The sequence below is a fragment of the Nelumbo nucifera genome, chromosome 3, assembly GCF_055504915.1.
Source record: "Nelumbo nucifera cultivar China Antique chromosome 3, China Antique-T2T, whole genome shotgun sequence".
Classification (NCBI taxonomy): Eukaryota; Viridiplantae; Streptophyta; class Magnoliopsida; order Proteales; family Nelumbonaceae; genus Nelumbo; species Nelumbo nucifera.
Window position 1 is genome coordinate 19,905,527 of NC_142651.1, and position 14,938 is coordinate 19,920,464.

The 14,938-nt window shown below is 41.5% G+C and overlaps 1 protein-coding gene across 4 annotated transcripts in view; it reads left to right on the forward strand.

The window, feature by feature from the left end:
* Positions 1-10,635: 10,635 nt before the first annotated feature.
* Positions 10,636-14,938, forward strand: part of LOC104600545 (phenylalanine--tRNA ligase beta subunit, cytoplasmic-like) — a 96,896-nt gene continuing 92,593 nt past the window's right edge. For all 4 annotated transcript variants that reach the window (XM_088902044.1, XM_010263557.3, XM_010263547.3 and 1 more), the window contains exons 1-2: positions 10,636-10,995; positions 11,094-11,149. In XM_088902044.1, coding sequence (XP_088758170.1) covers positions 10,938-10,995; positions 11,094-11,149 — 114 coding nt within the window. In that variant the 5' untranslated portion in view covers positions 10,636-10,937. The remainder of the gene's footprint in view (positions 10,996-11,093; positions 11,150-14,938) is intronic.

Genomic DNA, 14,938 nt, shown 5'->3' on the forward strand with positions numbered 1-14,938 from the left:
ATGGAGGTTGATCCCTTAAAAGTCAAGCTACTTTTAGAACCATCAACCTGGAGGACACAACAAACCTATAATTACACAAAATCTTCTCAAATTGGTGGTCAACCAAATTAAATCATCCACCAAAATCTGGTAAGCAGCAATTATATGCTTGCAAAAATTTCTCATTGTGCTTAGACTCATATGGGATCAGATAAATAGGACAATGCATAAAAATGATTGTCTATAGCTAATACAGATTTTGGAGTTAATAAAGTCATATCTCTTCTCCAAACAACCTCAGTCACAGTCCAAAAAACAAACTAAGATATTCCTTTATCGTCAAATGATATTGTTTTTTTTTTCTATGGCTTTTGCATGCCTTTATATTTAAAATTGTTATTTTAATTCCATCCTGGTAAAGTTTTACCAAGTTAGATGATGCTTACCAGGTTGGCACATTGAAGGGATGGGATATCCATCACATAGACGCCCAAGTCTTGCGGAATGGATTGGGCGAATTTCGAAAATTTCTCCCAGGGCAATACTGGAAATCCGGTCCGGCTCAAAGGTTCTATTAATCCTACACTACATGTGCTTCGGGTCTCACCCTGGTAGCTGAGACAAGCCACCCCAACAGTTGGCCGCACACCAGTGTCAGCCTTGGCAGGATAAATCTCCCCAGACTTACCCAATGGCTATGAACATTTTAAACTAACACAAGTCTCATTAAGTGTCCAGTTTAAGGGTATTACACAAAAACACACCACAGGAACATGAATCAAATGAGTACTTTATTCATTTACAATAAATTCATAATGTACATAATTCTGATTGAAGCTAAGGGCATACAACTGTCTAACAGCTCCCACTTGCACTTAGGTCAAATATGGTATAAGCCGGAGTCCCATACTTTCCACGTGTTTCTCGAACACTTTCTGTGTTAGTGGCTTAGTCAATGGGTCTGCTACATTCTCTGCTGATGCTACGTTCTGAATCAAGATATCCCCTCTACCAACAATCTCCCGGAGTACGTGGTACTTCCTCTCGATGTGCTTCGACTTCGAGTGGGCTCGTGGCTCCTTATCCTGAGCAATCGCTCCATTGTTGTCACACAACAATGGGATTGGTGATTTGTTGGACGGAACTACTCCCAATTCGTGAACGAACTTCTTCATCCACATGGCTTCCTTGGCAGCTTCACTTGCAGCAATGTATTTGGCCTCGGTTGTGGAGTCTGCTGTGGACCCCTGTTTGTTGCTTTTCCAGCAAACAACACATGATCCTATCGTGAAAACATATCCAGATGTAGACTTTCTATCATCCGGATCCGACTGGAAATCTGCATTTGTATACCCTTGGATCTGTAGTGAACTACCATCGAATACCAGACAAAACTCTTTTGTCCTTCGAAAGTACTTAAGTATGCATTTCACAGCAATCCAATGCTCCTGCCCTGGGTTGGCCTGGAATCTGGTTACTACACTCACTGCCTGGGCGATGTTAGGACGAGTGCACAGCATGGCATACATGATGCTCCCAACGGCTGAGGCATAGGGAACATCTTTCATGCTCTCGATCTCCTCAGAGGTCTTTGGAGACATCTTCTTTGAGAGATTGACTCCATGCCTGAAAGGAACATTTCCTTTCTTGGAGTTTTCCATGCTGTATCTCTTGACTATTTTGTCAATATAAGCAGATTGGGATAATCCTATTATCCGCTTCGATCTATCTCTATAGAGTCGAAAACCCAGTATATAGGAGGCTTCTCCAAGGTCTTTTCATGGAGAATTGTTGTAATAGTCATACTTTTATCGTAGTTAACATTCCCACATCATTCCCAATGAATAGAATGTCATCTACATACAGAACCAGAAACGTAACCTTGTCACCACTACTCTTCCTGTAAACACAGGGTTCATTCGGATTTTGCTCAAAATCAAACTTTTTGACCGTAGATTCAAATCGGATGTTCCAACTTCTAGAAGCTTGCTTGAGTCCATATATGGATCTATTCAACTTACAGACCATGTATTTCTGACCCGTAGCTACAAAACCTTACGGTTGCTACATATAGATATCTTCAGTAAGATCTCCATTCAGGAACGCAGTTTTGACATCCATCTGCCAAATCTCATAGTCATAGTAATCTGCTACAGCTAGCAGGATCCAAATGGATTTAAGCATGGCCACGGGCGAAAAGGTTTCCTCATAATCGATGCCTTCTTTCTAAGTGTATCCTTTCGCCACCAGACGAGCTTTGTAGGTCTCAACCCTGCCATCGGGGCCCTTCTTCCTCTTGTAGATCCATTTGCAACCAATTGCTTTTACTACGGAGGGCGGATCCACTAGAGTCCAGACTCCATTGGTCTCGATTGAGTCCATCTCAGCTCTCATGGCATCTACCCATTTAAGGGAGTCTATGTCCAACATAGCTTTCGTATAAGTTACGGGATCCTCTTCACTAGTCAAGGTTTCGACCAGGTAACTATCCTGATCGTAAGAGTATACATGGGCTGGAGCACAATGGATGGGACGCTGGAATCAGAGCTAGGACCACAAGCAATTCTCCTTGGAAAGCCATTCATGACCTGCTACTAGTTTTCTCCCCTAATATCAGGTATGACTTGAATTCCGGTAACTCCATAAAATTTTGGGAACAAACCTGGGTGGGGAGTGCCCCTTTAAAGGATCAGTTTCCTTCTTTGTTTGCTCTTTCTGATTTGAAAAATGAGCCGATCTCGTCTTTCACCACCCTGTCCTCTTCCATTTCTGGGATTGGGTGGAACTTGGGTCTAAGAAGGGATTTGAGGGACTCAGACCTCGACAGTATTTCGAGCCTTATTGCTCTTCTTGATAACGTTGTCTTAGACCCCACTAGGGCGGATTCTAGAATTTGGACACCTACCCTCAGTGGCATCTTTTCTTGTGCTTCGTTCTTCAAAGTCTTAAGTCAGTCCACCAGTTCTACCTTCCCCTCTTTCCCTGTTGGTGAGGTTTGGTGCAGAGCAATACCTCCTAGGGTTGGTAGTTTTTGTTGGGAAGCCTATCTGGAAAGAATCAACACTGGTGATCTACTCCAAAAGAAGAGACCCAATACTTGCTTGTCACCTCAATGGTGTGTTCTGTGCAAAGCGGATGGGGAGACTGGTTTTCACCTACTGGTGTCTTGCCACTTTGCGAGGTCAATTTACAAGGCCTTTTCTCCCCTTCCTTCTTTAGGTGGCGGATAAAAAGGGGAAGGATAATGTGGAGAGGACTAAGGGCTGTAGTATGTTGGACACTGTGGGAAGAAAGAAACTCCAGGGTATTCTCAGAAACCCAGATAGGAGCAGCAGATCTGAGGGCTATCATACATATTAGGGCGGTACAGTGGCTGAAATCTTTGGAACTATTCACAGATTACACTGTGGATGACAGGTTGAGGAAGTGGGAAGAAAGAAACTCCAGGATATTCTCAGAAACCCAGAGAGGAGCAGCAGATCTGAGACCAAGTCAGAAATGAATGTGGTTTGGACTCCCCCACCTGGTGGATTCTTGAAATTAAACTTTGATGGGTGTAGTAGGGGAAATTCGGGACAATCGGGGATTGGGGGTGTTTTTAGGGACGAAAATGGGATCATCTCTGCCATGTTCTCAGGCCCAATTGGAGTGGGTGACTCCCTTAGAGCTGAGATCTTTGCAGTTATGGAAGGAATCCGGAAAGCTAAGGAGGTGAGCATCAAGAAACTCATAATTGAAGGGGATTTAGAGGTGGTGATAGGGTGGCTGACTAAAGATCAAAATGGTTTATGGAAGTACAATAATGAGAGGAGGAAATTCAATTGGCTGGTGCGGGAGATGGAAGTTAAGACATGTTGGGTTAAAAGATCGACTAATTCCCTAGCTGACGGTTTAGCTAAACAAGGGGCAAAAAGGGATTCACTGTTTTGGGCTAAGCTGTAACTTTAGTGTCCTCTTTTCTTTTTTCCTTTCATGAGGCTCTTTGTGGCTCTTGGAAGATAAGTAAGTGTGTTTGTCTTCCTCTTGTAAATTCTTTATTGATGATTTAATGAAAGTGTTATTGATCCAAAAAAAAAAAAACACATGCTTAGGGGATTTCTTTTCTACGAGTTCACATTGGTCATAACACTTTGTTGCAAGTTGCAACTCTACAATAAAACACAGACATGCTAACTGAAGGGATGGGATATCCATCACATGGACGCCCAAGTCTTGCGGAATGGACTGGGCGAATTTCAAAAAATTCCTCCCATCTTTGCAGGGAATCGAATTCCCTATTTTAGAAAAAATGTTTTTCAATGATCAATCTTGAACCATGAACCAAACCAGATCTGGACCAAAAGGAGGAGGGAGGATGTACCTGATACGGAGAACTAGTATCTCCCAATGGAGGTGTTCATGCCCAAGGAAGGATCCAAAATCTGCTTCCACTGAAGATGGCGCAGTGCAAGATGGAGCAGAATCAGCAATGTTCTTCCAAAAGAACTTGACCCTTCGCAAGAATCAACAGGATGGCTTGTGAATACAACTCCAATCAATCTTTTCCCCAAAAGATTGGTATCAAGAGAGTAGGAGATCGAACTACTGGAGGTGGCGACTGCAGGAAGGAGGCTGCAAGAGAGTATTCGCAGGGTGCAGAATTCTCTCTTCTTGTGATTTCAGGTCTGAAGAGAATTGAAAATCAATCTCTAAAGGCTGCCATCCCCTCCTCCTTTTATAGATTTAAAGGGATCAGCTCCTAATCCTATTAGAAGCTACTGATCCAAATCATATTTGGATTAGAAGTCCCTTTAAGTGAGAAGGGAGAACCCTTATCTTATCTGCAGATCAGATCAGCCATCTCCTAATCTAATTAGGAGGCTTCCAGATCTAAATCTCATTTAGATCTTGGACTCTCTAAGTGGATAAATTCATAATGTACATATTTCTGATTGAAGCTAAGGGCATACAACTGTCTAACAACTCCCACTTGCACTTAGGTCCAATCTGGTATAAGCCGGAGTTCCATACTTTCCACGTGTTTCTCAAACACTTTCTGTGCTAGTGGCTTAGTCAATGGGTCTGCTACATTCTCCTCTGATGCTACCTTCTGAATCAAGATGTCCCCTCTACCAACAATCTTTCGGAGTACGTGGTACTTCCTCTCGATGTGCTTCGACTTCGAGTGGATTCGTGGCTCCTTAGCCTGAGCAATCGCTCCATTGTTGTCACTCAACAATGGAATGGGTGATGTGCTGGACGGAACTACTCCCAATTCGTGAACGAACTTCTTCATCCACACGGCTTCCTTGGCAGCTTCACTTGCAGCAATGTATTCGGCCTCGGTTGTGGAGTCTGCTGTTGACCCCTGTTTGCTGCTTTTCCAGCAAACAGCACACGATCCTATCGTGAAAACATATCCAGATGTAGACTTTCTATTATCCGGATCCGACTGGAAATCTGCATCTGTATACCCTTGGATTTGTAGTAAAATACCATCGAATACCATACAAAACTCTTTTGTCCTTCGAAGGTACTTAAGTATGCATTTCACAGCAGTCCAATGCTCATTTTCTGGGTTGGCCTGGAATCTATTTACTACACTCACTGCCTGGGCAATGTCAGGACGAGTGCACAACATGGCATACATGATGCTCCCTATGGCTGAGGCATAAGGAACGTCTTTCATGCTCTCGATCTCCTTAGAGGTCTTTGGAGACATCTTCTTGGAGAGATTGACTTCATGCCTGAACGGAACATTTCCTTTTTTGGAGTTTTCCATGCTGTATCTATTTGACTATTTTGTCAATATAAGCAGATTGGAATAATCCTATTATCCGCTTCGATCTATCTCTATAGAGTCGAAGACCTAGTATATAGGAGGCTTCTCCAAGGTCTTTCATGGAGAATTGCTGTGATAGCCATACTTTTATCGTAGTTAACATTCCTACATCATTCCCAATGAGTAGAATGTCATCTACACACAGAACCAGAAACGTAACCTTGTCACCATTGGTCTTCCTGTAAACACAGGGTTTATCCGGATTCTGCTCAAAATCAAACTTTTTGACCGTAGAGTCAAATCGGATGTTCCAACTTCTAGAAGCTTGCTTGAGTCCATATATGGATCTATTCAACTTACAGACCATGTGTTCCTGACCCGCAGCTACAAAACCTTGCGGTTGCTACATATAGATATCTTCAGTAAGATCTCCATTCAGGAACGCAGTTTTGACATCCATCTGCCAAATCTCATAGTCATAGTAAGCTGCTACAGCTAGCAGGATCCTAATGGATTTAAGCATGGCCACGGGCGAAAATGTTTCCTCATAATCGATGCCTTCTTTCTGAGTGTATCCTTTCGTCACCAGACGAGCTTTGTAGGTCTCAACCCTGTCATCGGGGCCCTTCTTCCTCTTGTAGATTCATTTGCAACCAATTGTTTTTACCCCGGAGGGCGGATCCACTAGAGTCCAGACTCCATTGGTCTCCATTGAGTTCATCTCAGCTCTCATGGCATCTACTCATTTAAGGGAGTCTATGTCCAACATATCTTTCGTATAAGTCACAGGATCCTCTTCACTAGTCACGGTTTTGACCAGGTAACTATCCTGATCGTAACCAAAACGGACCAGTGGCCTGGACACCCGGGTAGATCTTCTAGGTTGGTCACTACCTGGAACTTGTGGGACACTTCCCACTGCATCTGAGCTCTCCTCATCTAGAACAAGCCCAATAGCAAATGGGCTTTGACGCCCCTATCTTCTTATGAAACACTTAGACAAGCCCAACAGCAAATGGATAGCCCGTTTTCTGGTGTATTTCCTCATTACTGAATGACCCATCCTCATGTTAATGATGGAAGGCCTTTAGAGAGTTCATCACATGAATCCCTCTATCACGTGCACTCATATTTACTGGAGGGAACAAGAATTACGCCCTAGTTTATTTTAGGTCAAACCAAAGTGGCTCCCACTGACTTTTATAAAGCCAGATTTCGGTGGGCCTAAATCGGTTAGGGTTCCGCACGTAACCTCTTCAGGAGGTGTGGGGCCCACCATTGAGGGAGGTCATCCAATGACCAGGAGGGACACCATGGCAATGATGTGCATTCAGCCATGGTGTGCGCAAGAGCCACTATCGAATCTGCATGGGCCAAGCACTTATTGCCCATGAACGTAGCACATCACACATCCATACATCACATGCAGGGAGGAATTGATCCAATCAATTAATTATCTATAAAAGCCCATTTGAAGCCCATTTTAATCCATAATATTAACAATTAATATCATCTAGGTATATGGGCTGAATTAGGGTTACCCAGTTCGGCCCAAGTTAGATGATGCTTATCAGGTTGGCACATTTGGTTCCGTCTCTGCCAATGGGCCATTAAGATATATTTTTTCTTTAAATAAGATAAAGTTTATTTGAAAAGATAATACCTTAGGAAGGTGATAAAGCATCATCTAAAGAGGAAATAAACCCAAGAGCCACACAATCATCCCACTGGTCCCATACTAATACCCTTAGAACCGAATGGCAAAATCTTATAATATTTTGTCCAAACAACCTTTATCACAGTCCGATAACACAAACCAATGTATTATTTTAATGTCAAATGATATTGGTTGTTTGCAATGGCTTTCGGACGTCTTTATATTAAGAATTGTCATTTTAACTCCATCTTGGTAAATTTTTACAAAGTCAGGTGATGGTTACCAGATTGGCACATTTGACGCCTTATTTGCCAAGGGGCCATTAAGATATGTTTTTTTTTGTTGAAGAATAATATAAAATTTATTATGAAAAATAATACATTAGGATGGTGATAATTCATAAAGAATTCAAAAAGCCCAACATTGATCTCATAGATCCTATACTAATACCCGTAGAACTGAATGACAGAATCTTATCATCTTTTCTCTAAACAATGTCTATCACAGTCAAAAAAACAAACCAAAATATTCATTTATTGTCACATGATATTGTTTATTTTCTATGGCTTTTGCGTGCCTTTATATTTCAAATTGTCATTTTAATTCTATCATGGTAAAGTTTTACCAAATTAGATTATGCTTATCAGGTTGGCACATTTGGTCTTATCTCTGCCAATGGGCCATTAAGATATATATATTTTTTTAATAAGATAAAATTCATTTAAAAAAATAATACATTTGGAAGGTGATAAAGCATCATCCAAAGAGGAAATAAACCCAAGAGCCCCGCAATCATCCCACTGGTCCCATATTAGTATTTATAGATTCATTCCACTTTTTTCATCACTTGCTTCCCCTTTTTCTTTATTATCACAATCTCTCTCAAGTGTATTGCCTTTAGAGACATGTCCTTCCCCCGTCATCTCCTCCCACCACCCCCTTTCAACCTTTGTAATCCCTCATGGGTATTCACTCCCAACTTTAAAACAACAAGCTCACCAGAGTTGCTGGTCCCATCTTCTCCCCCCCCCCCCCCCTACCTTATCCTATCTGAGTTCAAAGCAATTTAATTAATTGGAATATTTTGATTCCTTTTGCAGTTTGATCTAATCTTTATATGGTTTGTCATGTTGACAAATCATTTATTGAGATGTACATCTCATCCCCTTACCTTTTGTAATTTGATTTAATATTTTTAGGTAATGAATTAAATGTGGACTACTACACATATTGGTGTTAATTACACTTCCATCATGTTATCACAATTTCCTTAAATGTGATAAAATATTAGTACTTATAGATTCAAATTTGTGGCAAAAATTAAGCCCAAGCCTGACCCTTGGATGAGTCTACTCAGGCCCACACACCAACGCCAATGTATGGCCTATGCTTGAAAGCCATTCTTAGTTGAACAAACCACAAATATCACCATTGCATGTAGAAACTTTATTCTGTGCCCGTTTGGAAGGGATGAAGTGCACTAGCTTCTAGCACTTCGAATAAGCCCTACTTGGTGAAAATTTTGGAGAGCTCAAACCGTATGCTAACCAACCATTTGAAGATATACTTGAAACCAATTTAGGTAAATCTTTAATTCAGCTTCCTAAAATGGGCCCTTGGTATCTCTTTGGGATGACTGAAGTGCTATTGCTCTTGGCTTTCCAAGGTGCACTCCACAAAAACGGCCTATAAGCTATGTAGGGGTGGACATGAATAGATATTCACAAACTATTCGAGTTGGAATGGTGAAAAGCTTAATTTGACTTTATTTAAATTGAGTTTCGATCTAAGCTCAAGGCCTAATATACAAGCTCATTTGTTAGTTGAGTCAAACACAAGCTCAATAAAGTGTAGTTTGTGAAGCTTGCAAGCCTAATTGAACTCATATATGATTTTTTTAGGAAGGTTGCCTCACTTCTAAGCACAAGCTGAGTCGAGCTTGAGCCTATGAGTTTTTGGGTTGAGTCAAATTAAAGCACAGGCTCAAGCTCAAACTCAAGTCTTGTATTTTCTAGTGATTTGAGCGTGAATAACTATATATTTTGAAATGACAATTTTCCCCATCCTCTCCAACCTGATAAAGATAGGATGGAGATTGCTATGGTGGGAGCAGGGACGGGGAGTGAAGCCCATCGCCCCAACATTGATTATACATAATGAATATTATTTATATCAAATATATATTCTTACATATAATATTATTTATATTATATATATATATACCAAAATTCAAAATGTACTCAAAATATTATTTATATTTAAAAATTTTGAGTGAATCTATTTTTTTAAAAAATACTTTTAATTAAAATAAGTTCATAGATTTGGGCCCCCATGGGGAACTATTCATAACTGGGGATTGAGGATGGTGATAACTTTTGTAGGTGTTTGGCATCAGTGTTGAGAACATCGCACCATTTTCTCATAAAAACGATGATTGGCATATGGAGTTGTAAGCACCTATTTTTTGCTTGGAATCGGTATTGCCACATGGGCATTTTTTGATAAAATAACATTGGTTTTGTTTGGTACCAGTGTTGGCATCAACATTTTCAACGTTGATCTATATTACCCAACATCCAAAATGATGCCACATCATTGCACCGCCAACAATAACGTGCCGTTTTCTCGGAAAACATTGAATCTGGTGTTGTTGTAAACCACATTCCCTATCTCCAAAGCGTGGTTTAGAGCAACGTTTTATTTTTTCCTAAAAAAATATTACCAAACATGAGGGCATTGTTTATAACACTGCCTTCTCTCAGTGGCACCTACATGGTGCCATTTTCTTATAAAACGGCATAGATGCCAAACATCACTTTTATCCATAATAGGAATCGGGTTTAGGAAAAGGGGTTTGTTTCAGAATTGGGTTGGGATGGAGAATGCACGTCCGAACCGAGTTTGGATCTCCTGCCCACGTTAGTCGCAGCCATACATGGAGAACATCTCATCCTCTACATAGTATTATACAGGGGTAGATATTCTCAATTCATGGGGGATAGTGTATTGTGGGTAGGCATGGATAGAGTTCTCGTGGGCAGGAGATCCGGAGTCGTCCGAACCCGCCTCCCATTGCCATTCCTACAATATCCCACACTGCTTGGCTACCTAAAATCCACCCCAAAAGCAATGTTTTTTTTGGTAATAAAAGCAGTGTTTGGTGAAAATTTTGGAGAGCCCAAATGGACCGTTAGTCAAATCATTCATGTAGTTTACCCGAAGCGACTTCTGAGTAGCTGAAACAGCCCATAAGCCATATTTGGCTTACCCGAAGGCCGAAGCGATTTCATGTACCTTGTGTGTAAGGGCTTTCAGCCTTTCACACAACAACTTCATGCTTCTACGAACAGCTCATAAGCCATATTTGGCGTAAATAGGCTATTACTCATTAATAGGCTAGCTAGTAGCTGAACCAGCAGTTTTCCCTTTCAATCGTTTCGCTCTCATCGTATTCGCCTATTGGGTATATTAGGTTTGCGCCGACGGCGGGTTACAGGGAGCGGCACAAAAGTATACTTGGGGAGTCTGCTACTTGTCGCCATGCCTACAGTTAGCGTCGGAAGGGATCGCCTCTTCGAAGCTTTGGGAAGAACTTACAGTAAGCTCTTGAGTTACTACTTGTCAGTGCTTCAATTTTAGTTACTAGAATTCGACTCACTGCTCCCATTTTGTCGTTCTCATTTTCTCAAATTTCAGCCCAAGAGGAGTTCGAAGAACTATGCTTTGATTTTGGGGTCGAGCTCGACGATGTCGTAAGCATATTTTATAACTTCATATGCCTAACTGCAGTTCTTTTTGTATTTCACTAATTTGGACGACTTCTCTTTTGTCTTTTGATTTCTGCCAGTAAAATTCCAAGAGCATGCTACGATGCCAGCCTAATTAACAAGTTCGAATTGGACTTAAGCAAAGAAGAGTAGAATATGGGGCTAGTTCCAGGAACCCAGACCTCCAATATGCAGTGAAACCAGAATAGTTCATTACTGTGAAATCAAGCAAATTGACAAATCGCATTCACCGCATATTTTCCTTCCCTAAAATTAGCAACCAACATAATTTCGTAGTTGATAGTTGATTGACATTAACATAGTTGACTACAATGCCCACACTCAAATCATGGACCTAAAACTCCGCCACCCTTATTTTCAATACTGTAGTTGAATGAGAATTACATGAACACATACACGGGAGCTAGAACCTGACGCGTGTTCAGGAGTCCGAATTGGCGCAACAAGAAACAAAGAGTAGGACACGGGTATAGAAAAGTATAATTAATCTATTAAAAGAGGGAAAATGATATTTTTGTTGAATTTAAACATTATAAGTCTATAGAAAAAGGTCTAAAAGATTATCTTTGTCATTACCAGGAAAATGACATTCTTTGTGTATATTGGCTGTTCATCTATGCTGAATAAGCAAAGAGAAAAGCAAAATGTCACAAAGAAAGTGTCCTTAAAGAATTAACTGTAAGAAAAGTATCCTTAAAGATTTCATGGTAATAGACAGATGACAAACAAGGCATTTAATGTTTTTCAGTTTTCCACCTCAGCATTTAGTTATTGTCTAGATAATAGTTACTTTACAGTTAGTGGTTATTGTCTGGTTGCTGTAACTAATTTGTCATCATGTATAACTGTTCTTTGTTCAAGTTAATGAGTAACTTTTTGAGTTGAACTGCAATAAATTCTGAGTTGGTATCAGAGAATTGACCTAATTCACAGATTTCAATGGTTAAAGGAAACTCAACTACCACAAGTACAGTTGCTGCCGCTCCAGTCAATTATACCACTTCCTATCCTTCAAACATGGGTAATATTGCTCATTTTCTTCCCATTAAATTAAATGGGAACACTTTCAATCTCTGGAAGGCACAGTTTATGCCTATTTTTCGACTTCATCAATTGATGGGGTATGTGGATGGTTCAGTCAAATGTCCACCACCGTTTTGATAGGCCCCCAGTTAACCTTACGTATGCTAGGAGAAAGAAAAGGCAGCATAAGGGGGAGATGATTAGACATGGGGCATTTATGGAGGAGGTCAGAAGGGAATAGGAAGAGTCTTGGGGCATTTATAGCTATGTCAGTTATGAATAAGAAGAGTTTTTGGGCATTTATAACTAGGCCAGCTGGGCATTTATAGAGGGAGTCAGTTATGCTATCAGAAGAGTATAAGAAGGGGCTTTGGGGGATGGGGGGTGAGAGGTTTTTTCTTTGAGTGAAGAATATTGTGAGTGTTTGGGAGAGCCGGCGGTCTCTCGAAGAACCGACCAACTGTTAATATTTTATGCTGAATGAATACTAGTTTCTTTGTTGATGTTCGAGTGTGTGAACGCTGCTGTAAGTCTGTGAACTGTGTGTCAAATTTCTGGGTCATATCAGTGGTATCAGAGCCCGTCTTTCCTCGGCCATGGTGACAGTTAAGGAAGTGGCATCGCAGGTGGAGGGATTCGAAGAACGCTTGTCTTCTCTGCATTCTGATTTGCGTCTGGAGATGGATGGCTTATGTAACGATTTTCAGCGTCTCGATCCGGACAAGGTAGCAGTTGGACTTTCGAAGCTCTCGTCTCTAGAGAGCTCGGTCCAATCTCTGGGGGGAGGCGTTCAAGATTTGGTGAGACGTTTTGATCTGTTGCTTCATCAACATGTCTCTTATGCTCCTTTGTCTTCTACTGACATTGCTCCTCCATTAATTGCATCGAGCCGTGCTGCTGACAAAGGGAAGAGTGCGGCATTTCCGACGCCTTCTTCGATGCCGGTGCCGGAACATACTCCTGATTCACTTCCCAGGAAGTTGGAGTTACCTATCTTTGATGGGGAAAATCCTGACGACTGGCTTTTTTGCGCGGAGCGCTATTTTGAGATTAATGGCTTGCTTCCGACAGAGCGTCTGCGAGCTGCAGTTGTCTATTTAGAAGGCGATGCATTGGCGTGGTATTACTAGGAAGATGGTCGGCGACCTTTTCGTGGTTGGACAGAATTCAAAGAGCTCCTCCTTGAACGTTTTCGATCGACTCAGGAGGGTAATTTACAGGAGCAGCTCTTCTCGTTACATCAGTCTTCTACTGTTAAGGAATATCGTCGCCAATTCGAGGTTCTCTCCGCTCCCTTACGAGTCCTGCTGGTAATCAGTCCAAATAAGAGCAAGTGTTTTGGGCTGATAGAAAACTCCAGTTATTGGAATGAATCAGAGTCCCGATGTAGGGATTATAATGGGCACCTTGGCAACACTGGCATCAGCCAAGGAACTAAGTTTTGCTGGAAAACTCTGCACTAATACAACAAGAGGCTGCTGGGTTGGAGGAAGAGGCTTCAATTCTACAGGTGGTTTTAGTTGGAAATGGTCTGACAATGCAACACATTGGAATGAGTCCATCTCCCCTGGGGCACCATTTCACTCCAATTGCTCCAATTCATCATGCAAAGGCATTAATCTAATCAATACCTGTACATCGGTGACTAATGGCCAGCCAACCCTTGTGGGTGAGAGATGCAACAACTCTCATGAGTTCATCTGTATGCTTGATATAGAGAACAAATGCTACCACCTGTGCCGCCACAAGGAGTATCTTATCATCCTTGCAACTGTTAGTGGGAGCAAGAGGCGCAGAAGGTCTCGCAAAGCATCTAGTCCACCAACATCTGCATCAGTTACCCCATCAGGGAAAGCCTTCAGCAATGAGGAACTGAGGCCAATTACAAAGAATTTTAGTGAAGGTAACCGTCTTGTTGGAAATGCCAAGACTGGTGGCACATATAGTGGGTTTTTTCCTGATGGAACAAGGGTAGCAATCAAGAGATTGAAAAGGTCTAGCTTTCAAAGAAAGAAGGAATTTCGTGCGCGGTGTGCGTCCATCCACTATGCCTGGAGTTACTGGTTGGAAGTGCTTATTCATTGGCAGGATTTGCCTGATTTTGAAGATTCTTGGGAGCCTTTTGACTTACTTCGAGACCAATTTCCTCATTTTAACCTTGAGGACAAGGTTAGACTTTGGGTGGCGGGTAATGATAGGCCCCCAGTTAACCTTACGTATGCTAGGAGAAAGAAAAGGCAGCATAAGGGGGAGATGATTAGACATGGGGCATTTATGGAGGATGTCAGAAGGGAATAGGAAGAGTCTTGGGGCATTTATAGCTATGTCAGTTATGAATAAGAAGAGTTTTTGGGCATTTATAACTAGGCCAGCTGGGCATTTATAGAGGGAGTCAGTTATGCTATCAGAAGAGTATAAGAAGGGGCTTTGGGGGATGGGGGTGAGATGTTTTTTCTTTGAGTGAAGAATATTGTGAGTGTTTGGGAGAGCCGGCGGTCTCTCGAAGAACCGACCGACTGTTAATGTTTTTTGCTGAATGAATACTAGTTTCTTTGTTGATGTTCGAGTGTGTGAACGCTGCTGTAAGTCTGTGAACTGCGTGTCAAATTTCTGGGTCATATCACGTTTATTGGTGACTCAAGTGATAGTGATAGTGCATCCAACATCACTTCGAGTATCGACCCAAAATATATTGTGTGGCAACAAAATGATCAAATGGTTCTTAGTTGG